Source organism: Sporothrix schenckii (assembly GCF_000961545.1).
Source record: "Sporothrix schenckii 1099-18 chromosome Unknown Cont44, whole genome shotgun sequence".
NCBI lineage: Eukaryota > Fungi > Ascomycota > Sordariomycetes > Ophiostomatales > Ophiostomataceae > Sporothrix > Sporothrix schenckii.
The window spans coordinates 5,226,092-5,250,937 of NW_015971145.1; the positions used below are offsets into that span (position 1 = coordinate 5,226,092).

The window sequence follows — 24,846 nt, forward strand, 5'->3', positions numbered from 1 at the left end:
TGTCATTATGAGAGTCATCCAAATATCTCGCCTACAAGGACGACTTGGATACAGCCTCCCTAATTATTGTACATTATATGCTCCCTCGCAAATTAGGTTCAATTAAGACTGGCAGTCTACGGTCGTATCCCGACTCTATAAAATACGGCATATACACTCAGGATAAACTGGAGGCAAATTATATGCACATTAGAAATTCATGATTCGGGTGAAACCATCAGAGGGGCGAAATGTATGTGGACGAAATCTAGCTTTAAGGACATCAGAGGGGATTGTGATATGAGGTCGGTCATCAATCTCATAGTCGGCGATGATGCCAAGGGATAGTAGAGGTAGAGGAACAAAAGTATCGCATCGCCCAAGAAATCTCGGCATTCCAGAAATACCATTCAACGAAATTATCTGAAAAATTGAGATGAGATGAAATTGGGGTCAGATTGATTGAGCAATCGTAACGACATGACCGTGAACCGACTAAAACAACGCCTGAAATACAAAGAGGTCTTCCATGAAATGCAAAATCGTCGACTTAAACCTGAAAAACGGAAAACGCCCAAAAACAGAAAGAAAGAAAGCAAAAAAGAAAACAGGTAATGAAAACCCCAAATAGGAAATAAATAAACAGCCAGCCTTAACCGATCTTTTTTATTTCCTTTTGCACACCCCTCCCCCTTGTAATGCGACCAGAGCTGGAAGGGCGTGAAGAGACAGGACGAAGGGGGAAGGTTTCTGGGACTTCGGTAAACCGGCCCGTCTGCGCCGACCACGGTTCCCCTCATGGCCGCCCCACTCCCTCCACCCAGCACCACCAAATTGGCACCAAGTCACCAAGTGGCACCAAAAACTGTGATGAGACCTCAGCACCCCGGACGGGCACTTTCATAATAGCGCCGAATTGGCCGCCGACCCAATCCTTGGTCTTGGGTGTGATATTGCGTCTGTCGTGAGTGTGCGGTGTGTGCTTTTTATGGGTTGTTGAGAAGGGGGACAATGTCGTGTTGCAACTGCAGCGTCAATTCCCTTTACTGGTTGATGTGTGACATGCGTGGAGGGTGTGTGGAGAGAGACATTGACGACAGAACCCAAAGCTGGAGATGTAAGGTTGTTGGTCGTCTCTTTCGAATTACCCCAGATGATGGGGCCTGTCTGAGGCCGCCGCTCCACTTCCAAGCGTCGGGACGAGACTGGCAAAGTACAGGAAGAAATCTAGCGTGGCTAGACAGCTGGCTTTCGACGCTCCATACGTCTTGCGTTTCCGGCTATGTGCTGGTCGCATTGGGTGCTGCTGTGTCTCAAGCCGTGGCATGAGCCGGTATTTTCTCATAGACACACTACCACTCGTGCCGTAGTGGTCTCGTCATATGGCTGGCCGGGCCCTCGGTATGATGCGAGGGATTGTAGATTGAGTGGGCGGGTGTATGTGTGTGTGTGTGTATGTGTGTAGCTGACAAAATATGCTGTGTATGAGTTTCGTCTATTCGCATATGCGTTGGAGATTGTTGGCCACTCTCTGGTCGATGGACTGTGGACGAGAGTGACGTATGCTGTCTTTCGGGTAGTCGTTTGCTCACCCGCTCAGGAAGGCCCGCCGGCGCACCTCAGCCTCGCGAATGATCTCGGCCGCCAGAGCCAAGCTGGGCGCCAGGCCTGCGTACCGCTCAATCTCGACGACGACGTCGGTAATGATTTGGTCAAGGACGTCGCGGTGCGGCACAATGGTGAGTAGTATGTTGGAGAGTGAGGGCGACATGGAGGCGCCCATGACGAGCAGTGTCTGAGACACAATTGAGAGTGCACCCTGCCACAGGTACGGCATGTGGCCCGCGTGGTGGGCGGAAATGTGCTCGAGCTGGCGCACCGACGCTTCGAGACACTTATGGCAAGCTCCGCGCACGGCTGGGTCAAGAACGGCCTGCTCGTTGTCGAGGACGGCAAGAATGTAAGGACGGTAGATGATGGTGCGACAGGCAAAGAAGCGCAGGCGCAGGACGGTCTGTACCGGATCGGCAAGTATTGTGCGCGTAAAGGGGAACTGCAGCGGGCTGGGCAGGCTCTCGTACCATTGCGTCAGCTGGTAATCGAGCTCGGCGACGACGGGCTCGAGACTGGTGGTCGAGGCCATGGAGTCTTTTGAATAAATCAGCTGGCTGACCCGGTTGAGAAGACGCCGGAGAGCAATCTCGGCCAAAAAGTACCAGAGATCGTCCCGGCCGACGGCCTGTTGCTCGTCGCCTTCAAAGCCGCACGGCAAGCCGACGTTCTCCTCAAACTGCACCACACCCGAGTGCGGCAGGTCCATCTCGGCTAGCAGGTCGCTTTCAAACAGCAGTGCGTTCCAGTAGATGCGCTCGGTGAGCTCGCGCTGCTCGGGCGGCACGCGGTTCGGCGACATGAGCAGCAGTTGCAACTTGGTGCTCGTTGTGCAGAGTAAGTTCCAGGCCTCCAGCGGCCGCACAAGATAGAATAGGTAGGCAGCAGCCAGTAGATGGCATTGGGCGGCCAGCACGCTGTTGGATGTCATCATGCCGGGAAGAAGAGCCCAGGCGGCCGTGAAATACTGCAGCCCAGGCGGGTCCTCGTGTGGCACAATGCGCGAGATGCTGCCGCGCAGGCTGGCTTCACCAAGTGACAGAACCAGCAGCACGATGCAGCTCTCGGGACCCTCTCGAAAGCCGTTGGACAGGGCACTGCGGTAGTGGCTACGCCACGTGTAGGGGTTGACGCAGGCATACCACATATTGACGCGCTCAAAGTAGGCCTCGATATAGGCTGCGGTGTTTGACAAATCAACGCAGGGCGTCTTGGTGAGCGAGTGCAGAGGCTGGCGTGCCATCTCGAGCTGCAACATGATTTGCGGGTCGTAGGGCCGTGAGACGAGATCGCGAATCAAGGGCCACTGCAGCAGATGCAAGGCTGCGTTTGTGTGCACTTTCGGCATGGTCGAGATGTTGGTTGCACTCGTCCATGTGCCGATGCCGCCGGCGGGGATGACCGATACAAAGCCGCTGGCGGCCGCTGCAGCGGCCGCAGCAGCCGTCGCCTCGGACCACATGTTGGTTCCGCCGTCTGGGGCCCCGCCTGTGCCACCCAGGCTGCCCAGACCACCGTTTGCGCCAACACTGCTACTGCCACCGCCCACTGCCCCGCCATTGCTGAGACTGGACGGAGAGTCCTGCGAGTGTTGCGCAGCCGCTGCAGCGAGAGAAAGTCCGTTGTTGTGGCCGGCGGCCAGGTTCATCTGCAAAAGGCCCTCGATGCGGTTCAAGCGCTCGAGGATCAATTTGTCGCCGGCATCGAGCTTGATGCCGGGCTCTCTGTAGATGCAGTCGGCGCCGAGCTCTGTGCAGAGTTTGCATTTTGGCTTGGTGCCATCGCACCGCGACTTGCGCGAGCGACAAACCTCACACTATTGGCGTCAGCAAAATTGCAATGAACTAGTAGGAATGACAATACTACGTAAAATAAAAATAAAAAAAACAGAGACGAGTGGGGAAGAACACATACCGCAATCGTCGCTCGCCGTCGTGGGTAATCGACGCCGCCGCCAGTTTCTGTGTTGCGCCGTTTCAGCGGGTTGATGCCGTCGTCGCTAGGATCGTTGGCCATCAGAGAGGCGCCGTTGGGCTTGACGTCAACCGATCCAGCTCCGGTTGATTTGCTGTTGCTATTGTTGGCAATGCTGCTGTTGTTGCCGCTGTTGCTGCTGTTACTGTTACTGCCAACGTTGTTGTTGCCGCCACCCAGAATTGTGTCTGACCCTGATGACTGTGTCGACATGTTGCGTGATTTTTGGGCAGAGCCAAGGATGCCGTCACGGCCAAAGCTTGGAGTGCGCTGTGATTTGATACCTGCTGTCGGCGACCTCAGATCACCACGGCTGCCGCCGCCGCCGCCGCTGCTGTCAGGCGAAGGAATGTCCAGGACAAAGCCGCCGCTGTCGCCAAGGCTGTTCAGTGTGCTGGTGTTAATGTGCGAGGGGATGACGGTGGAGGAGGAGGATGAAGACGATGAAATAGAAGAAAAACCCTGAGGAAGTGCCGTCGTCATGGTGAAATTTGGTCAACGCGGTGTTGCTGTTGTTGTTGTTGTTGCCGTTGACGCTGACGCTTTTGTTGGCGACGTAAAAGACCCGTATCCCGAACAGGGCCAGTCACCCTTCACCAAGAGAGGGTGAAAAAGGCTGGCCAGAAGATACGGCGTAGTGGTCGTCGAGGGTTGAGAAAGGCGTTGCCGTCCTGGTGATGTACGTTGATAGTGGCGAAGTATCGAGCAGGATGTTCGTCTCAACTTTTTTTTGCAATCCGGGATGACGGACGTGGTTCGCAGATCGTGGGGTTCCACGAGCCGGTTCAGTCCAGTGTTGTGACCGTTGGTCGTCGATGCTCTGCCACGCGGTCGGCCTTGCAAAGCAGATTTCCGTTTTTGAGAGATCACCGTCGATCGAGGCCAGCTCCTCGTCTCGCAAAGACCTGCCTCTGAGGCGGAGCAGGGTAGCAGACGAGACGAAGTTGGAAAGTGAGATGAGTGTAGACGTCACAAAAGGGACGGCTACGGGCGGAGGATGATGGCAAGGTAAAAAGGGAAAGGGAGGGAAAAGGAAGCCGTGAGAGCGAGATGAAGAACGGCAAAAATAAAATACAAATAAAAATATCGAGAGAGGGAACAAGGAACAGGAGGGGAGGGGTGTGGTATTATTCAAAAGAAATGGGGTCCGGGGCAGACGACAGGCGACACAGGCTCAGAGGGTCATTGTTGCAGCCAAAAGAACAATGCCACGCAGATACAAGAAACAAAATACGGAGGATCGTACGAAAGTGAACGGGGGCAATCGAGGAAAAGTAGCGAGGAAACGTGAAATGTGAGGTGTGAGGGCCGAAGGCAGGAAAAGGGCCGCATGTGGGTATGGGGGGAGGGACAGGAAATGGGGTCACAAGTGGAGACGGAAATATGACGTTAAACCGAAAGAGCAACCCTGTAAATTGGGGATTGCGGAGGGTTGAGGAAGGTGCGGAGGGCGTGCAGTCTAGTACGTCGAGATGGAGAGACAGAGGCAAAAGGCAAAAACAAAGCCAAAACGCCCTACGCTCCGGGGCTAAAAGGTCCGCAGTGAAGCTATTCTACGAAGCGGCCAGCCTTTCTTGATGTTGTGGAAGGAGGCAGGACCAGATAACTTGCACGTTAAGCGGAAAGAACAGAAAGGCGATTCCAAAGGAAGGAGGTAGGGGGGGACGAACAGAGGAGGAAACTGACAGGCTTTTCTTTCTTCACTGGAGGCAAGAGCGACCGACCTGTGATGCGGCAGAGCCGACGGCAAAGTGTCAGCGCGAGAGCCAAGAAACGAACGGCGTCACGGCGTGGGCCTAATATTCAGCGGCACTACTAGCTTCTATTCTTTTTTATTTTCTTTATTTTCTGCTGCTAGTGTCCTGGAGCCAGTTTCGCAGGTGATGCACGCGCACGATGGGCAAACGAACAGCGCTTACGACGGTTGGTCAGGTCAATCAGTTTTGGCAGTCACGAAATCACAAAATCTCAGGGCGGGGAGAAGCACCAGGGATCTTGTTGAGTGGTGATCAAGGAAGAGAAAAAAGAAGGAAGGACAGAGCCAAACTGACGATGAAATGGAAGGATCGAGGGAGGGGGCGTGTCGACTGGGAAGGAACGACTCAGGGGGGTGGCGTGGAGCATAGTGGGACTTGGATGAAATGGATGGGAATCGATGGAGAAATAAGGGTGTCAGAGTCAGGGAAGGGGGGGTCGAATGTGACAGTACAATGGCGGAGGCGGTTCTGATGGGAAATCTTTGATTTTTATACGACGTATGCCTCGTATGTTTCGCTGTTTTGTCTTGCGTGTCCGTCTCGGTTCTTCTTTTTTTATCTTTTTATCTATTTTATGTATCAACTCTCTTGTCTCCTGCCTCGACGGTGCGACCCTTCCTTTCCTGGAGAAAGTCGCTAAAGGGGCGCATGAATCTGGAGAATCTGGGGTTAGCGCTTTCCTCGTTCGTTTTATGTAATCTTTTTCGCTGATCATCGGTGTGGTCGCTCTTTCCCAGCTTCAAAATATCAATGCATTGCAGCGTACAGTTGTACAGTGCACGTGTAGAGTCCATATGTACAGAAGCCTGAGAGCTTGCTGCTATCCGCTCAGTTTGCACGTCTCTACCACGGCAAGTGCACACCAAGTGACAGCGGCATAAATAGATTTTGACGATTTTGAAGATTTGAGACAACATAAACGGACACCACTCCCAATAGGTCCAACGACAACACCAATGCAGATAATGGAGGGCCGATAAAACCCTGTGCTCGAGGCAGGGTGACAGTAACCGGTTGAATGGAAGCCAGCCAGCAGGCCGTTCCGCTTCGACGCTCAGACGCTGCACGAGGCTGATGGCACTTGGGTCTTGGTACACGGTGCTCGGCCAAACCAAGGTCTGCTGGCCTGAGAGGCCTTGGCCTTGGGGGCCCCTGTTGCCCTGGTGCTCTGCATCAGATCACGCCCGAACCAAAATCTTTCCTCAGATTGCCTGCATCCGGCTGGCGCCTGGACGGGAACGGCTATTGCAGGGCGGTGGTATAGCATATCCAGGATCCTGAAGGGAGCCCCCCTGTGGGTTGCTGGCAAGCATTGTTTCCGCATTGGGTGTCTGTGGCTCTTTTCGGACGTCGTGCAGGCAGCTTGTCGACCATACTTTTCTTGTATGACGCCGGGACAAGCTGTAAGCTGATCCGAAACAACTGGCAGATGCAGAAGCCTAGCTGTTCGGCCTTTTTTCGTCTCTGTTTTACTCGTTTCTTCTCATTTTTTCCCTTCTGTTTTCTCTCTCTCTTCGCCATCCCTGCCTATCTGTTCACCAATCTTTCTCCTTTTCACACCGGTTTCTCGGCTAAGTTGGCAACCAAACTATCAAAAGCAGAAGATAGGGGCAAATGAGGCCGTGGGAAAAAGTAGGGGATAAAACGACGATAGAAACAGAACAAGAACTGAAAGGAGACAAGCGAGATGGCATGCAATGGTTGACAGGACAAGGAGGTCAACAATGCTATCATCTCTGACTACCAGTATGTGAATCGAACGTGTTTAAAAATAAACGGCTACCCGCAACTACGCAATGATAATTTCCGTGTTGATGCGCGAGCTTTTGGAAGCCCTGTATAGAGTGTTGACAGATGCAGCAAAGCAATATTCGACGACGTATTCGACTCAAACGGTCCACGAGGCTTTGAGATACTCATCCTTTGACGATTCAGGTTTTTTCCATCACTCGCTGGTTCTTCCGCACAATCTCTTCTTTCGCCTCCAAGCTGCTATATGTAGCTGTTATACGGCGTACGGAGTACCTCTGCGGACCATGCCCTCAACAGGCCCTTGTTGCATCTCTGCATTTAGCATAAATACCTTGCTTCCCCTCTCCTACCCCCCCCCCCCCTTTCTCGTCCCACCCCTGTCTTTTCCCAAGTCACTTCTTCACCGTTCCCCAGCATTCTCCACATCGATGGATGGTAGGGCCAAAGCGGTAGAGATAGCATACAGGTGGACAGGAGAGCCATAAGCAGGACATCAATATGGACGTACGACGCTCGACGGACGATATACCGACGTTTTGCAACATCTTGTAACAGCAACGAGAAGAACCGAAGCGATGCAACAATAAAAGTAAGGTAAAAAGGGGCGTACAGGCACAGAGTACAACGGTGGAGGACGAGCGGAAGCCATGTATAGAGTATCGGTGTGCGGGGTGCGTACGGCCTATGAAGCTACGAAGGATGATTCACCGCGTTGTGTGTCCGTGATGGTGCAGTTTCCTATTCTAGATTTATGTCAACCGAAGGGTTGGTCACGTGGCATCGCCTCGACACACAATCGAGACATTGAGAAAAATGCCTGTTATGTTGACGACGGTACGCCGTATAATTTCACTTTTTTCCCCGGTTGTCTCTTTGCCTCGAATACGACCTCGACGTCCCCACCACGCGTGTCCTGATATCATCGTGCAAAGTACGGAGCACATGACGGACCTCGCCTTGCATCCGAGGCATTGATATCAATGCCACCACCAAATCTTTTGTTGGGAAACAAGCCATAGAGACGATTCGAAAGGCGAAGGCGACGCACAATACCAACGTCCACCGTCATGAAGCTTTCCGGTACCCCCACACAAGGGAAACGATCTACACCGCTGGTAGAAAGTGTGCAGAGGAAAGAAGATGTCGTGGTAGGCGCGTACCGATATTCAATATTATCGGGGTGCGTACAAAGGGGACGCGCAAGTACGACGCATTCTGTGTGTTTGGCGTGTCTGGCTCGTGGAAACGTGGCCCAAGACGGCCGATGAAAAGAAACTTGCACGGCTGCCTCTCCCCAAGCAATGCTACACAACCATTTGCTCCTTTTCAGAGAGGCTCCAAATCTCACCTTGACGGGCAAAGTCAAAAGACAGTCGTCCCAGACTACCCGCCAGGTACGTGGTCAACAGGACAATACATAAACAGGTAAAAGATCAAAAGATCAGGGGACCAGCCCCGGCAGCAATCCTGCGGCACAGCCGAATAGGGCTTCTGCAGGCCCAGTGCACAGCTCGCCAACGGCTTCCCACTACTTTTCGCGTTTCGAGCTTCCACCTTCCACATTCCACCTTCCTCATACAAGAGCCGCTCAGGTGACACCGTGCAGCGGACGACGGCCCACGTGAAGGCCAGAAGCAGTGTGGAGCAGTCCCGCAGTTTGTGCATACAACTGACGGAGCATGGTCACAAGGCAGGCAGATGCCAATGTGAGATGCGGCGTGGTTCGAGGGATCAATAACAGCGTGGACGTTGCGGGTCGAGAGGCAAAGACATGTCGACATAGAACGCGTCGCAATGGCGGCAATGCTCTGAAGTGCGATGGAGAAGCAGTCTGCAGGACATTTTGCACTTCATAGTGGAGAGGCGGAGGATCTAATGACAGGGGCAGACGGGTAGTATCACAGACCTGCACAGGGCCATGCTGTATTGTATCAAGTTGTATCAGGTCGAATTCATGGCTCTTTCGATGTCTTGGCCAAGGATGCCATATTTTAACATTTTGTATGAAAACAGAAAAAAAGAATTAAAGGAAAGAAAATAGCGATGAAAAAGGAGGGAAACTGTCACCTCGGTCATATCTCTGCTTGTCAACGATCGACAGACGCATTGCGCTCCCGTCCTAGATCACAGACCCAGCCCCAAGAGCAGCAGTATTGAACATCAGACGACTCCTGATTTTTGGTCCCCGCTGGGTTTGTTTGCTGTCTGTCGAAGCTGTGGAGAAGATTGAACGACGTCAACTTTGGGTCGGAGTGCTATCCCAGACTACTCCCAGGCTACGCCCAGCCACTGCCGTCCCAGGGTTCCTCCAGGCCGTGTGCAAGGACGTGCCTGCGTGATTTGTTCCCTTGTCGTTCTTTTCTTCCTTTTTTTCTTTTTTTTCACCTTCCTTGTAGCTCTTCGTCGACGTTTTTTTTTTTTTTTCATATTTTTCTTTTACCCGTCTCTTTCTCGCTTACCTCGCCCAGACCTGTCCCCAACCACCTGGAAACAAGACCACAGCGGGCGGCAAAATGGCCAGCTTACACCTTGGCCTCCTTGCCTTGTGATTTGCACACTCCTTTTGCCATTATGGCCTGCTGCTTGTGCGTAGCTGGTTTGCATCTAACGGGCCGACTCTGAGACGGAGAGCACCAATAAGAGGCGGGATATAGACATCTCTGCTGAAGTTTGTGGTTGTGGGCAGGATCAAGCAGCAATCACCGTGAGCATAAAAGTGACAACGTCACCAAATAATGACAGGTTCGTCGGCATGTTCGTGGATAGATTAATAAATAATAAAACAGGAGGAAAGGGGCGGGCAAGAGCATGGACCAAGACAGCCGTTCCGCAATATACGAGGGAGAAACAGAAGACAACGGGAGCAAGTGCCTCCCGTCTGCATTATCCAGTATTCAGGTCTAACCTCCGTAAGGACCCCGAGGCTTAAGCCCGTTGAATTACAGTGTTGAGGCTGGCCGTCCTTGCTTTTGCCACAGGCGACTCTGGTCATGCCTCGTTTTGCCTCGCTTTGCCTCCTTTTGCCTCCTTTTGCTTTTTGTTTTTACCTCATTTTGATCAGTCACTCCGGCCCCCCACTTGCCTGCATCTAGGACGCTGGAACCAGGACCAGGACACGGCAGACAGACGCAACAAAAGCCGCAAGCGACTCGGACCCGGAACGGGACCACCGAAACAGTACATCGTATTCACATGTACGTCCGCACGACGTAAGGCAGTGGCAAGCGTAATTTGCCCTTTTCGGACATGGCAGCACCCTTTGGAGCTTCACTTGACACTGTGTCGATCTCCTTTTTGCCTCTTTTGGAACTCTGGAGCACTTTGTGCTCCGTGGGCGAGGACCCATGGAGCCATCCAAGGCAACCTGTCCTTCTCGGCTAATTTGACCTTTTGACCCCACCTCAAAATTGCAGACCAGCGAGGCGAATAAAAGAATGAAGGGCTGTTCCCATGTCCCGTATGTCTGGGCGATTCTGTCTAGGCACTCTACAAATACAAGCAAAAGGACAGGGCTTCGCAGTCACATGCAGAGTCAAGAAGCGAGAAAAACAAGCCGCGACAGATCTAGATCGTCTGGCTAGTTGGGGCAGCGCACAAAGGCCGTAGGTTCTTGGTAGACCGCCGTGTGCTCTATATTAACTGTCATGCAGCCGTCTACATCACACTGGAATATGACGGAGAGCGCGGAAAGCACCGACGCCTGTCACCGTAATGGCAACGTCAAGGGAAGTACGTCGTAGGGAGCTGCCTGTAAACCGTGTAACTGGGCAGTCAGGCTGCTGTCGATCACGGACTGGCTGGATGTATCAAGAGATGGCTGCTTCATACAGATTGCATGGGATATGTCAGACAGCCTCGGACGGTCCCATAGTCAGTCTGTGGTAATCAAACGAAGGCAGCACGACGGCAAGCATGGCCATGTACACTACTTTGAATATAATCTTTGATTTCATTTGACTTACGCTACCACGATCAAATGTCTCTGTATCATATACCATCCTCTCCGCTATTTTGCCTTTTTTTATTCTTTCCCTCGTGCGCTTCCCATGCCTACTCGTCAAAGACGACCGACGTCACCTCGCCGGCAATGTCGACGGCGCCGGCAAAGCCCGTCAGCTTGCCGCTCTTGACGTCGCGGTTGATAAAGACGGCACGGCCAGACCCTTGCTGGCCGACGCCCAGCAGCGTGCCGGCCTTGTTGATGGAGAACTGGCGCGGGACCTGGCCGCCGGAGGGGAACAGCTGCACAAACGTCAGGTTGCCCGTGGCGTGGTCGACGGCGAACGTGGTGACCGAGTCGGACACGATCTGGGCGGCGGCGGCCGTGGCGGTCCCGTTCTTCGGCTTGGCGTCGAAGCTGCTAATGTTGAACGCGGCGTCGTTGCGCGTTGTGACGAGCACGAAGCGGTGGTCGGGCGACGTCACGATTTCGGCGGCCGTGGCCGCGGCCGGCACCACCGTGCCCGGGCCGTGGGTGGGCGCCACGTAGATCTGGGCAAACGACAGCGTCTGGTTGGCATTGTAGGTGACCTCGTAGCCCGTGATGGTGTTGGCGAGCTCGCTCGTCAGGTACAGGTACGTCTGGTTCTTGTCGCCGACGACAAACGACGCATGGCGCGGCCCCGTCCCGGGCGGCGTGACCAGCGGCGCCACGGGCGTCCACTCGAGGCTGGTCTGGTTGATCAAAAACACGCGCACGAGGTCGCTGCCCAGGTCCGGGACCAGGAAGAAGGCGCCCGTCGGGTCCAGAATCACCTCGTGCGGGTGCGGCGTGTCCTGGCGGGTGGCGTTGGCGCCCGGATGCGGCAGTGTCCACGTGACCTGCTCGATGGTCGCCAGCGACGACGGGTCCTTGCGGTACGACGAAAAGGACGCGCCCTGGTACTCGGCGACGGCCAGCCCCTTGCCGCCCGCGCCGTAGATGGTGGCGTAGACGGGGCCTGCCGGTGTCTCGACGCGCTTGAGCTGCGTCAACGTGCCGTTTGCGCTCGTCTTGTACGACGACAGGCTGCCATTGGGGTTGCCGAAGCTCTCGTCCAGGCAGTACAGAATGCCGTTGGGCTTGTCCAGCGTCAGCCACGACGCTTGCGGCGCGCAGCCGGCGTTGACGGCGAGCTGCTGGATGCGGGCCTTGGGGCCGGAGGTCGAGTTGGCTTTGGCGTGTGTCAGCGTCAGGTTGAGAGACGTCAGCGTGCCCGAGTACGACGTAACGTAAACGAGCACCGCGGCAACGGGCTGGGCGACGGCAAGGGCCAACGCCGATGAGAAACGCATGATGGGGACAGTTGGAATATAAGTGGGAAAGTGGGAGGTAAAGAGCGTGTAGAGGAAAAAAAGGAGATGAATGAAATAAGACAGAAACGAGTGTAGGGTTCAGCGAGCGAAAGACTCAAGACTCAAATATGGAGACCTGTCGTGAAACCGGAGATGGACAAGGAGGGAGAAGTAGAAAAGAGAAGAGGGGAGGGAGAGAAAGGAGAGAAAAGAAGAAGAGAGAGAAAGGAGAAAAGGGAGGAGAAAATGGAAGGGAGACTCAACGGCAGGCAATGCCGGCCGCAATGGCCTGTTTTATAAAGGGGAGAAAATAAACAAAAAGAGATTGAGACTGGGGGCCACGACAAGAGACAAACTTGACGAGAAGACGAAAAGACAAAAGACGAGCCGAGAGGAGGAGAAATGGAAAGCCGTGAATAAAGAAAGCCTATTTTCGGTAGGAAAACCGACGGTGCCCGTAAAAATAGTTAAGACGTGTGCCAAAAGTGGAGGTGAATAGAAGCGAGATAGATTTGATTCACCCGTCAACACAGAGCCACGAAGAGCGAATTTGGAGTGCAGATGGGGTGAGGTCTGAGTGAGGCCTGGACGAGGTCCGGGTGAGGCCTGGTGTGAGTCGTGGCCATGCGGTTCGCTTTGCGCCTTATTGACATTGTGTTGCGTCTTTATGTGCCATTGTCTGTTTTTATTTTGTCTCGCCTCTCTATAAACAGCCTTGACCACACGAACGGCACGAAAGTGGGCAAAAGGGCACGAAAACGTCCAACGCTCCAGGCGGGCTAAACAATGGCAACGGGTCCAATATCTAGACGACGTCCAAGCGGCAAGGCAAAATAGAACGGATGTTGGATGAGGGGCTTTTGTATGTGGATATGAGGCTGTTGAGAGTTGAGTCGTGGTGTAGGAGGGGACGGCTGCGAGGAAGACGAGATGACAAGAAGATGTGAAAGAGAGAATGGGAGGAAGTAGATAAATGCCTGTGGCTTCTTGTTCTTGTTTTTTTCTTTTTTTTTTTCTGTTCATTATTTTGCTTTCTATTTTGTTTTTCTTTCTTCTTCTTCTCTCTTACTTGATTACTTCCGTATATTTTAGACTCCATCTTCTCACCTTGCACCGTTTATCCGATGACCGTACCTGGAAGAAATTATGGTTCCTCTATGCATTCATTTATACGTAATTAACCAGTGTACGACGTAATTTGTCGGTGTTGTAATTAATATAGAGCTGTGAATGCTTAAGTCGCAATGGTATAATTATCGGAGCCTGAAATAATAATTCATTTTAAGGCAAAGGTATGTCGTTTTCTCAAATGTTTGTATGTTTTACCATCTGGTGGTGCTCTCGTTTCGTAAAGCATTTATTTATTGATTCGTTGGTTTCACTGTATGGCTTTTCAAAAGACTGATTCAATTTCATATTTATTCCAAAGTACGCGCTTTACTTTTCAAAACACACTCTTTGCATCATAATCACACGACATGTTGCCGTGGGGAGAATAACAAGTAAAGGACACCTCTGCCTCCATTTGAATCGTCCTGACAATGTCCAAACTTGTCCTCGTAGCAGAAACATAATTCATAGACCGGTGATGACCTCGACCGGTCTCGGGCCTCTTGCAGTGTACCATCTTTGTAGTATACAGCAAGACAAAACGTAAAACATCAATATACACAGCGACATATTCGCCTACAAATTGGCCTCCACCCACTGCTCGATCCGCTCTATAAGATCGGCCTTTCTGCCCGACGTCGGCTGGTCCCGCGCAGCTAGAATCTCCTTGAGCACGGCCACCTGCATCGACTGCAGCTTGTCGTTGTTCACGGCGTTGCGCAGGTCCTTGGCCGTCATCTTGCCGGCACCGCCAGTCGCCGACGCCCCAGCCGCCGCCGCCGCTTTCTTGGGCCGTTTTGCCAGCGGCTTGCCCTTTGCGTCTCCACCCTCGTCGTCGTCGCTGTCGCCGCCGCGTTTCACAGCCCGCTTCGACGTCAGCGCCCGCGCCTCTTCGTCGATGACGCCCTTGAGCTCGGCCAGGCTGCCGCCGACGCGCTTGGCAATCGCCTTGTACTTGGGCAGCGTCAGGTCCTCGCCGTGCTCGGGCACTTCTTCCTCGAGCGCCATCGTCTGCAGAATCTTGTAGTGCCACTGCAGCGACGGGTTCGGATACTTGGCCGGGTTGTAGGCCGTTTTGGGCAAAAACAAGTTCTCAATCACGGGCTTCATAAGGTCGGTGATCCGGTCGCACGTCGGCAACGGCGGGCCGCCGTCGTCGACGCGCCGAATGTCCTCGGCAAACGGCAGCGGGTACAGCCAGAGACCGGCCGGCAGCTGCATGGGGTTGGCAGGCTCCCTGCTGTTGTCGTTGTCGTCGTTGTCGTCGTTGCCGCCGCTTTCACCCTCGCCCTGCTCGCCATCGGCACGGCTCCCACCGCCCGACGGCATAATGGCCACGAGCAGCGGGTTCGCGTTGACGCGTGGCACAAACCACGCAATAGCCACCTTGCCCGACCGCCGCAGCTTCTGCCACAGCGCTGCGAACACGCGCGTCGAGCCCACGTAGTCCTCCTCGCTCGGGTAGATGAATGTCGACCGCTTGACCGACGCCCACGGCGGGATCAGCACGCTCGGCTTGAAGCCGATGATGCGCAGGCCTTTGCCCTTCCACCCGTCCGGGAACGGCCACTCCTTGAGTGCCTTGAGCTCGTCCGGCGCAAAGTACACGTACTCGCCGCCAAACTTGTACGCTTTCTTGGTCTCGCCCGCCTCGACCGTGCGCGCCGACTCGGCGTCAATCCGCGTCGTCTGGCCCGTGGCGATCTGCGCGTGCTCGCCGCCGAGCCACACGTAGCACGTGCGCGCTGGTTTTTGGCGATTCAGCAGAATGTAGCCCTTGACGGAAATGTTGAGCCCCGGCGCGACCTCAAAGGTCAGATTCGAAAAGTACGACCGCTTGGGTGTCTGTTTGGCGCTGATGTTGGACACGAGCGATGCCAGCAGCGTCAGGCCGTCGCCCGACCGCGACGTCGAGACCCGGTCGGACGCCTTGGCCACGTTGCTGCTGCTGCTGCTGTCGTGGCTGTGTCCGCCGCCGTCCAGGGCGTCCTGGTCTGCTGCGTCGCGGTAGATAATGTCGTCGTAGAACTTGTTCAGGTCAAACGCGGGCTGGCCCGCGCGGCTGATGGGGAACAGCTCAATCACGACGCCCAGGTCGTACAGGTCCTTGGCGCGCACCGCCGCCGCCGACCGCGCCGCCTTGTCGCCCGCGTGCGGGTCGTCGTTGTCCGTAATGATAAACAGTCGCCGCGACCCAAAGTTGGCCGCGTTGGTCGTAAATACCTGGTTCGCGCAAAACAGCACATTCGACATGGCCACGCGCTGAGACGCCGGCGCCGGAGTCAGCACCTCGTCCGGGTCCTCGCCCTCTTCGACCAGCTCCTTGAGCGCCTTCACGTCCTCGGCCGCCGGCACGTCCAGGTCCATGAACAGATAGCAGTGTGGGTAGCCTGGCCCGCGGTGGCGGATATTGGCCAAGCCGCCCCCTTGCGTTTCTTTGCTGCCGTCTTCACGGTCGATGTGCTTGTCGTCGTCGCCATCGCCGTCGCCGGCCGCCTCCCGGAACTTGGACTTTTCCGTGCCAAACAACAGAATGCCCATCATGTCTTTGGGCTGTGTAATGATGCGCTGCTGCATGATTTGGTACGCGCATCGCAACGCCGCCGAGACTGCGCTGTCCTGGTCTGCCTTGCGTGACTTGCTGGGTGGCGGCCGCTCCAGCATCGACGTGCTGACGTCAATGGCAAAGATGATGGCATCCTTTTGCGATTTGTAGCTCTGGAAGACAGTGTTAATGGTTGTTCTAGGGTGTTTTCCTTGTTGAAACAGAGTATCGATCAACAAAAGACGTCATACCAGGTCGTCCACTTCCTCGTCGACGTCGTCCTCGTCCTCGCGCTTGAAATTGGGTTCGCGAGACGCCATGATTGGTGCCTTTTATCACAGAATGAGAAGCAATAAAGATTGAAGCAGAAACCAATTGATCTGCTACCACTTGGCCATGGCCCGGATCGAGTCCTGAGTACGAGTGTTGGCGATATATTCGGCTCAAGCTGAGCTTCGACGTGAAGCTGCTAAAGTGGGCCAAGCAGGCAACAGAGGCGCGGCTAGCACCTGCCATGTGCGGCACGTCAGGCAGCACAGGCCCCAAAAACGCGGCGCGGTCTCAGGCCGTTGCGCCTGTGGAAAGAGCTGTCTGTCGCGGAATCACGTGGTTTAAATGAGTTTTAAGGCCGCTGTCATTGGACAATGGCGCCGTAGTGACAGTGTACGACGTGTTAACCAACAAGGAAGGCGGGTCCCGGAGGGGCTACTTTGTGTCTCCAACGGGAAGGAAGAAACAGCGCTCTTGCCTCCACCTGACACCAGAGTTTTGCAGTTGGTTTCGTCACTGGAGCCCAGCTTCTCCGCCTAAACAGCCTAGAAAGAAATACAAGTTGCACATGCGACAAAAGATCATCCCCCGGTGTTTGGTGAGTTTTCCGCTCGTTCGTGTCGAATTTCTCGTGGTTCGTTTCCTTTGCTTTCTGCTGAGCTCTGGAGTACTTTGCTGCCTTTCAATTGCGTCCTGCCGCTGTTAACACTCTCAATCCAGACCCGTCTTCCCATTGACTCGTCGAGCCTCGGCCTCGATCGCCACTTTGATTATCACCTCCATTCCGACAGCAGAGGCCCCAGCCGACGCATTGCTCGACGGTACCGTCTCCTTCTCGGCCTTCGAACGCCCACTTCCCCTCTCCTAGGCACGATGGCCGCGTTGCGACAGCCTGCTCGGCAGTTGCGCCTCGGCGCGCGGACGCTGCAGACGTCGCTCTCCGTCTCTACTGTAGCTCCGATATCTTCACTCTCGATCCAGTGTCACCGTGGCCTGGCCACTGCGGTGCAGGCGCCGCCCGTCACCCAGGACAACCATGGCTCCAAAGGCGCGACGGCCATGGTCTTCCTCAACATGGGCGGCCCGTCGACAACGGACGAGGTTGGCGACTTTCTCAGCCGATTATTTGTGAGTATCCCGGTCTCGGGGATGGACTCGGAGTTTCTTCGGGGAATGGATTGTTTATCTGTTTATTTGTTTGTTTGCAGACCGCCGCTGACCTTTGCGTGCATCGTGGTAGGCCGACGGCGACCTGATCCCTCTCGGACGCCTGCAGAACTACATTGGCCCCTTCATCTCGCGCCGCCGCACCCCCAAGATCCAGAAGCAGTACGCTGCCATTGGCGGCGGCTCGCCCATCCGCAAGTGGTCCGAGTACCAGTGCGCCGAGATGTGCAAGCTGCTCGACCGCCTGTCGCCCGAGACCGCGCCGCACAAGCCCTACGTCGCCTTCCGCTACGCCAACCCGCTCACCGAGCACATGTACCGCCAGCTGCTGGAGGACGGCTTCGGTGGCGGCCGCGGCGGCCGCGCCGTTGCGTTTACGCAGTACCCGCAGTACTCGTGCTCGACCACCGGCAGCAGCCTCAATGAGCTGTGGAAGTGGCGCCAGCGGCTCGAGGGCAAGCGGAGCGGCGGGGACCCGTCGACCAATGCCCGTCTCCAGGACGGCTCCATCGCCTGGAGCGTCATCGACCGCTGGCCCGTCCACCCGGGTCTCGTGGAGGCGTTTGCCGAGAACATCGAGGCCAAGCTGGCCGAATACCCCGAGGCGCGGCGCAAGGACGTTGTCCTCCTCTACTCGGCCCACAGCCTGCCCATGACCGTCGTCAACCGCGGCGATCCATACCCGGCCGAAGTCGCCGCCACCGTCTACGCCGTCAACCAGCGCCTCGGCTTCTCCAACCGCTACCGGCTGTGCTGGCAGTCGCAGGTTGGCCCGCAGCCCTGGCTGGGCCCGCAGACCCAGTCCAGTGTCGAGCAGTACATTGCCCAGGGCCAAAAGGACCTGGTCCTGATCCCCATTGCCTTTACGTCCGACCATATTGAGACGCTCTACGAGCTCGACGAAGAGGTCATTGGCGAGTCTGGCCACAAGGACACCGTCAAGCGCGTCGAGAGTCTGAACGGCAGCCCGACGTTCATCAACGCCCTCGCTAGCCTGGCCCACAGCCACCTGCAGAGCGGCACCGCCTGTTCGGCGCAGATGAGCCTGCGGTGTCCCGGCTGCAAGAGCGACCGGTGTTTGGAGTCCAAAAACTTCTTTGCCGCGCAGCAGTCAAGGGTATAATAGGCAGAACTTTCGTCTCTGTTGTTGGTTCTGCAATTGCCACTGCAGTTCGCCTGTGGCATCTTGCTGTCAATCTGCATTCTTTTTCTCTCTTCATTGGCTGGTCTGCGTCTGCCTCCTCTTGGCTTATCAAAACTTAAAAGTACAAGGCATATCTGCTTTTCCTTGCCGTTAGCTGGTTCGTTCTGACTGGATAGAAACGTTCCAACATGTATAATACATATTACTCTTTTTTGGCCATGGCTCTGACCCCTGCATCCGGTCTTTTTTCGCCTTGACGTGTTCATTTGAAGTCTGTGCCGCCGATCTCGCTATGCTAATAACACATGCAAAACGAGAAGAGAAAAACGAAGGGACACAGACGAGGTGGGCTGTGCGGCGGGACGATCCCGGGCCGTAGGACAAAGCTTCCCGCGACGAGCACGGAGCTTATCCGCCACGCGTGCAACGAAAAGACATAAAAATACAAATAAAGACGCAAATAAAAATGCAAATAAAAACAGCTCCGAGAGCTTGGCTTGGCGTGCAGACGAAACACGGGCACACGGCCAACATGTGCAACGCCGACCGGCAGCATATGTTGGTTCGTCTGCATGCTGCACGAAATCTGCACCGCGACCCCCAGCTCATCATGGTGTTTGATGCGGGAAGGCTCTGCTTTCTAGATCCCAGAAACAACCACAACAACCTGTACGAGCAAGTAATTTTTGTATCTGGTACTTTGTGCTTTGTGTAAATCGCTCTCTCCATTCCTGCAGTCGACATATGACGAAGACGACTGGCCATGTCCTGCCCACACGTGGTGGTCCTGGACCAAAGGATAGGACGTCGCGATGCAGGTCTGATGCAGATGTGCGTGGTAAAGATAAAAAAAAAAAAGAATTAGAAAGAGGAACACCGCAAAGAGACGAAACAAAATGGCCGTGCGTCGGCAACTGTAGAAAGTCGGTAAGACAAGGCAGCGCACCTATGCCGACTGCTCTAAGCACTGTCAAAGTGACAACAACCCTACCTTTCTGGCGGTGTCGAATGCCGACATTCGAGCCATCCACACCGGAACATCGAAACGGCCAGATAAAGAGTCCATGGCCATCAGCCAAGCCATGCGGTACCGCGCTGGGGGACCCAGCTATGGAGCAGCATGAGGATCCTGTGGGACAAAGGAACGGATATGCAGACAGCATGCTCCGTGCTCACTCTGAGCCCATGCAGACACGCACTGCTCTCTTCGGATTAGCCGTGTGCGTCTGCTGTCGTGCACTCCAGAAAGTGGGTGTTGGGCGGTAGAAGAGATATTTTCCGCGATACATGTCGTACAGCGTAATCCGTACACGCATCACCAAATAGGGAGCGGCCTGCTGTCGAATCTTATGATTAGCCGTGTGCGAAAAAAAGTCGCATGTCCCTGCTATCACGCTGCTTTCGTCACAATCTTGTTGGAATGGTTGCTGCTTTGCTGGACAATCTGCTGTCCTGAAGGTTCCAGCACAGCGGGACCTAAATGGCGGTTGGTCTTGGCAGGCGATGAAAACCGGACCCCTGTCAAAAACACAGGGCAGGAGCGATGGAAGAAGACCACAACAACCAAAGAAGGAAGTAAGGGCCCATCAGCCCGAACAGAGAGTCGAAAGGCGGAATACGCCTTTCTTTCATTCAGCGACAGTCAGCCAAGTTAACTAGCCTGGAGAAGCCAGTTGTCCTATGGATAAGACATCCAGATTTGCACTATTGCCAGATCCCTCCCCGTCTCGTCCGCCCTTGCCTGTTTCGGCGCAAGCCACTCCCCTGTCCGTGTCTCTCGCGCTCTTTCCTTGGCAAACGATAAAGCAGATCACGCGTTTTGCGTCATTGTTCGTCGTTCTTTCCCCATCCCGTTGTTTTGTTGTTTGGTGCTCGTCGTGCTTGCCCTCGACTGCTGTCTTGGCAAGGCCTCCTTCCGTCTTTTTGTCCTTCAGCCCAGGCTGCAATTGCGCGTCCAATGCACTTTCCCTTTTATATGTCGTCTTGGAACTGTGGCTCAGTGCGCTCTACAAGGCCTTGGCACTCGGCGTTGGCGTTGGCGATTTGCCAGCTTTGGAATCACATGCGGCTGAAGTGCCGATCTAAAAAGCACAATCGCAAGCAACAACTTCAGTAAGTAAAATACTCCGTGCTGTGTGCCAGAACGCGGTGTGGTGTACAGTTCCAGGCAAGGCTTGCCATGGCAAGAACGCGCCGAAAAAAACTGATACTATCAAAGGTGAACAAAGACAACAGCAGGTGGGGGCGACGAGAGAAATGCGCCTTCCCGACATGGCCTGGAACCTCGAGCCTCGAACCCAGTCGTTCTTTCCTTCCAAGCACACTAATTGACTAATTTATGCCATGCTCCATCTGCCCACCCTGCCCAAGTCCCCGTAGTCCATTAGCGCGATACATGTATCATCGCGTACACAGCGTCGGTATTCGTTGTACCTAAACCAGTTATCTCGTGTTTGGTGTGGCGTCTCTCCTTCCGTGTACGAACTACGCTACACTTTTCCACCACTTGCTCCTTCCTAGTCTCTCATCCTTTTTTTGTTTGCCCTTCGCCTGTCCTTTCCGGCCTCCTCTTCACCCACAATCCTATTTTTGTGTTTCCTCCCGTCTCCTCGTTCACGGCCCCCTTTGACGTTCCCTTACGTCCTGCAAAACGCAGCCAGCCGACGACACCGTCTCTTGCAGCCACCATCAGACGAAGCAACAGCGACAAAAACGCCGACCCAATTGGCTGTACGCTCTCTGCTCGTCGCCCGTGACGCCCTGCATCCGTCTCTCGCCTTCGCCGCATATCCTCGCGCTCCGCTTCTGGCGTTGGTCGCTACACTTTTGCGTCTGCAGTTGCATCTGTGTCTTTGTCTTCCATCTCACCCCTGCTCCCGCTCAGCTTTACGTCCTCCCCTTTCCTACGATGCACCTGGTCTGGTAAGCCCGCGCCGCCAATCGGCTCCGCATTCGGGAACTGTACAGACGGGCACCACGCCCCATTCTCTCTTTCTCTTTCTCTCTCTCTGTCTCTATCTCTTTATCCTGTCTCCTTTTGAGGCAGATTTCTGCTTCGCTGAACAGATACATAAAGGGGTCTAGGAAGGCAGCTGTTGACTTGTTGTTCTTCCCCTCTGGTACTTGGGAGGAGTCGTCCACGCTGCCGAGGCAGGGACTCGGGCCAACCTCGAATTTTCTACTCTTCTCATCCTCTTATTCGCACCATTGACTTTCGGTTTCGTTTCTGCTACTCTTTTCGGCAATGGACAACCTCAAGAATATTCTTGTTGCGCAGCTGAAGGCTCTTCGGCCGTCATTCTTGAACAAGAAGCCGCACTTCAACTTCATCACGGTCCATTGTAAGCCATACCGCGTGATATTTTTGGGGGTGGGGGGTTGCGTCTGTTCTGAGAGACGGCATTTGTCGCAGAAGTCGCAGAAATGTAAAGACTAACCACTCGTGTGTCCAGACTTTTATGTCATCGGCCTGGCCCTCCTCGGCTCCGTCTTGATCTATGGCCCGGGCAGAGGCAACATCGCCTACATTGATGCCCTGGCCTTTGCCTCGGGCGGTGCTACGCAAGCCGGCCTGAATACCGTTAATGTCAACCTCTTGACGACCTACCAGCAAGTCGTCATCTTTGTCATTGCTGGTATTGCCAACCCTATTGTTATTCACTCGTTTGTTGTTGTGCTGCGTCTCTACTGGTTCGAGAAGCGCTTTCAGCACATTGCCAGAGAGGCGCGCTTGCGGCGAGGCACACTCTCCAAGTCCAAGTCCAAGTATGTGAACGACTCATCACGTCTCGAAGACGGCGTCAACGGCCGTCACATTACCGTCATCCACGATGGAGCGCGCTCGCGCCTTGCCAACGACGGCACCTACTTGGGCCCCATGGCCTCGGCCGCCACCGATGGACCGGCTCCCCGCGACCGCACCAACGGCGATGCCCAGCACCATGCCGAAGATGCCAATGGCACCGAAGGTGAAAACGGTTCCGCCGCTGCCAACGGCGACACGGTCCCGCCCAAGTCCACGCTCACAGAGCCGCTCGAGACAAGACGGCCGGAGATCAAATTTGCACCAACGGTGAAACGCAGCGACGGGATCGACGATGATCTCACAAAGTTGCCGCCTCGTCTTACGGACGAAGAACACATTGCCATTCTGGAACGGCAACGACGGAACCAAGACGACGACGAAGTACTCCGAATTCCCGGCCCCCGCGACGCTGAACGCGGTATTCTTCCAAGTACGATTGTGCGGGGTGAATCAGACGACGGAGACGCACCGTCACCTGTCCTGCAGCGTCGGAATCGTCGGCTAAGCGATGCTTCCGTCGCGTCCCTGGACCTGGACACAAAACCCACATCCCAGGCGAACGGAACTCAATACCGGGACAACAGCAAGCAAACCGACGGCAGCCGCGACAGTGCAGACGAGAGACGAGGCCGGCCAAGACTGGCCCAAGCCATCACAATCCAGGAACCAGAAAAGCCGTCCCGGCTCGATGAGCTAAGTGTTGACGCCCATGCGGCTGCGCATGTGTTCACCGCGTTTCGTCCCCATAGACCACGTGGCGTCAGCAGCGGCGACGATGAAAACAACCTACACCAGACCGCGTCAGCACGACCAAAGCGCCGGCAGAGGATGGATTCTTTCAAGCGCGTCTTTTCGCGCGACAAGGAAGGAGATCCGGCTCCGTATCTCAGTTGGGAGCCGACTCTGGGCCGCAACTCTGCCTTCCTCGGCCTCTCGGAGGAGCAGCGCGAAGAACTGGGTGGCATCGAGTACCGGTCCCTGAAGACGCTCGCCTTGGTCCTGGTCGGATACTACTGGGGATTCTGGCTGCTTGGTGTCATCAGCTTGGTGCCGTGGATCCTCAAGAGCTCGACGTATGGTGCTGTTGTCGACGAGGCCAGCCAGAGCCGTGTGTGGTGGGGCTTTTTCACGCCGCACTCGGCCTTTATGGACCTCGGCTTCACGTTGACCCCGGACAGCATGAACTCGTTTAACACTGCCATCTTCCCTCTGCTGTTGATGGCCTTCCTCATTGTTATCGGCAACACGGGCTTCCCGGTCATGCTTCGCTTTGTGATTTGGGTGTTGTCCAATCTTGTGCCGCGCGGCAGTGGAGTCTACGAGGAGTTCAAGTTTCTGCTGGACCACCCTCGTCGCTGCTTTACTCTTCTGTTTCCTTCTGGTGCTACGTGGTGGCTGTTTTGGTTGCTGGTCATGCTCAACGGTATCGACCTTTTATTCTTTATTGTCCTTGACGTAAGTTTTCTTTTCACGTTCCGGCGGACCCGCTCAGACGCCATTTATGTCTGCTAACAAAGGTCAACCTCCCAGCTTGGCAATGGACCTATTTTTGCACTCCCCCCTGGCATCCGCGTTCTTGACGGCCTGTTCCAGGCCTTCTCGACACGCACCGCCGGCTTCTCTTGCGTCAATTTGGCAAACGTTCACCCGGCCGTACAGGCATCGTACATGATCATGATGTACATTTCGGTGTTCCCAATTGCCATTTCCGTGCGCCGCACAAACGTATATGAAGAAAACTCGTTGGGTGTGTACAACGGAAGCGAAATCGACGATCCCGTGCACGGAACCGATCTTGAATACGTCGGCGCACATTTGCGGCGGCAGCTGTCGTTCGATTTGTGGTACTTGTCTATCGGCTTCTTCATTCTGACCATCTCCGAGGGCGCCCGCCTGCAAGCCAACGAGTTTTCCATGTTTGCGGTACTTTTCGAGGTTGTCAGTGCGTACGGCACCGTCGGCATGAGCCTGGGCTACTCGGGCGGTGATGAATCGCTGTGCTCCCAGTTCAGCGTCGTCGGCAAGCTCGTCATCATCGCCATGATGATCCGTGGCCGCCATCGCGGCCTGCCATACGGCCTTGACCGCGCCATCCTGTTGCCCAGCGAGTCCCTCAATGCGAAAGAGGCAGCGGCTGCCGAGGCGCAGCTCGCCCGGGGCTTGTCCTTTACGACAGCTGCCACTCGGCGCGGCTCGGCTGTCTCGCTCCCAACCCAGGCGGCCACGCTTCGCGGTTCGAGCACAAATCGCGACCGCCGGCGCAGTCGCAGCATCGAGCGCGTCAACAGCAACCTCCTCACATCGTTCCTCCATCCGGGCCCGCCGAAGCACAACAACCTGCACGTCCCGCCGCCGCCTCGTCGTTCGTTTAGTGAGGCGAACATTGACGAAACCCTGGCGCAGTCGAGCGGTATTGACTTTGCCAACCACAGCACATTTAGGTCACAACAACAGTAAT

The 24,846-nt window shown here is 55.1% G+C and overlaps 5 protein-coding genes across 5 annotated transcripts; 2 read left to right on the forward strand and 3 right to left on the reverse strand.

The window, feature by feature from the left end:
* Positions 1 to 1,567: 1,567 nt before the first annotated feature.
* SPSK_08602 (C6 finger domain protein) lies at positions 1,568 to 4,047 on the reverse strand (the record flags this gene model as incomplete). Its single annotated transcript, XM_016735194.1, has 2 exons — positions 1,568 to 3,406; positions 3,505 to 4,047. 2 exons carry the CDS (start codon positions 4,045 to 4,047, stop codon positions 1,568 to 1,570), a joined length of 2,382 nt encoding a protein of 793 aa, XP_016588375.1.
* A 7,076-nt stretch (positions 4,048 to 11,123) lies between these two features.
* On the reverse strand, positions 11,124 to 12,347 carry SPSK_09375 (uncharacterized protein; the record flags this gene model as incomplete). The annotated part of the gene is made up of 1 exon (XM_016735948.1): positions 11,124 to 12,347. The coding sequence occupies one exon, from the start codon at positions 12,345 to 12,347 to the stop codon at positions 11,124 to 11,126; it is 1,224 nt and encodes a 407-aa protein (XP_016588376.1).
* Positions 12,348 to 14,033: 1,686 nt separating this feature from the next.
* Positions 14,034 to 16,322, reverse strand: SPSK_08665 (ATP-dependent DNA helicase 2 subunit 1; the record flags this gene model as incomplete). The annotated part of the gene is made up of 2 exons (XM_016735256.1): positions 14,034 to 16,175; positions 16,254 to 16,322. The coding sequence occupies 2 exons, from the start codon at positions 16,320 to 16,322 to the stop codon at positions 14,034 to 14,036; spliced, it is 2,211 nt and encodes a 736-aa protein (XP_016588377.1).
* An 823-nt stretch (positions 16,323 to 17,145) lies between these two features.
* On the forward strand, positions 17,146 to 18,562 carry SPSK_09212 (ferrochelatase; the record flags this gene model as incomplete). Its single annotated transcript, XM_016735789.1, has 2 exons — positions 17,146 to 17,400; positions 17,513 to 18,562. The coding sequence occupies 2 exons, from the start codon at positions 17,146 to 17,148 to the stop codon at positions 18,560 to 18,562; spliced, it is 1,305 nt and encodes a 434-aa protein (XP_016588378.1).
* Positions 18,563 to 21,827: 3,265 nt separating this feature from the next.
* On the forward strand, positions 21,828 to 24,845 carry SPSK_08451 (uncharacterized protein; the record flags this gene model as incomplete). Its single annotated transcript, XM_016735048.1, has 3 exons — positions 21,828 to 21,924; positions 22,036 to 23,843; positions 23,919 to 24,845. 3 exons carry the CDS (start codon positions 21,828 to 21,830, stop codon positions 24,843 to 24,845), a joined length of 2,832 nt encoding a protein of 943 aa, XP_016588379.1.
* Position 24,846: the final 1 nt, after the last annotated feature.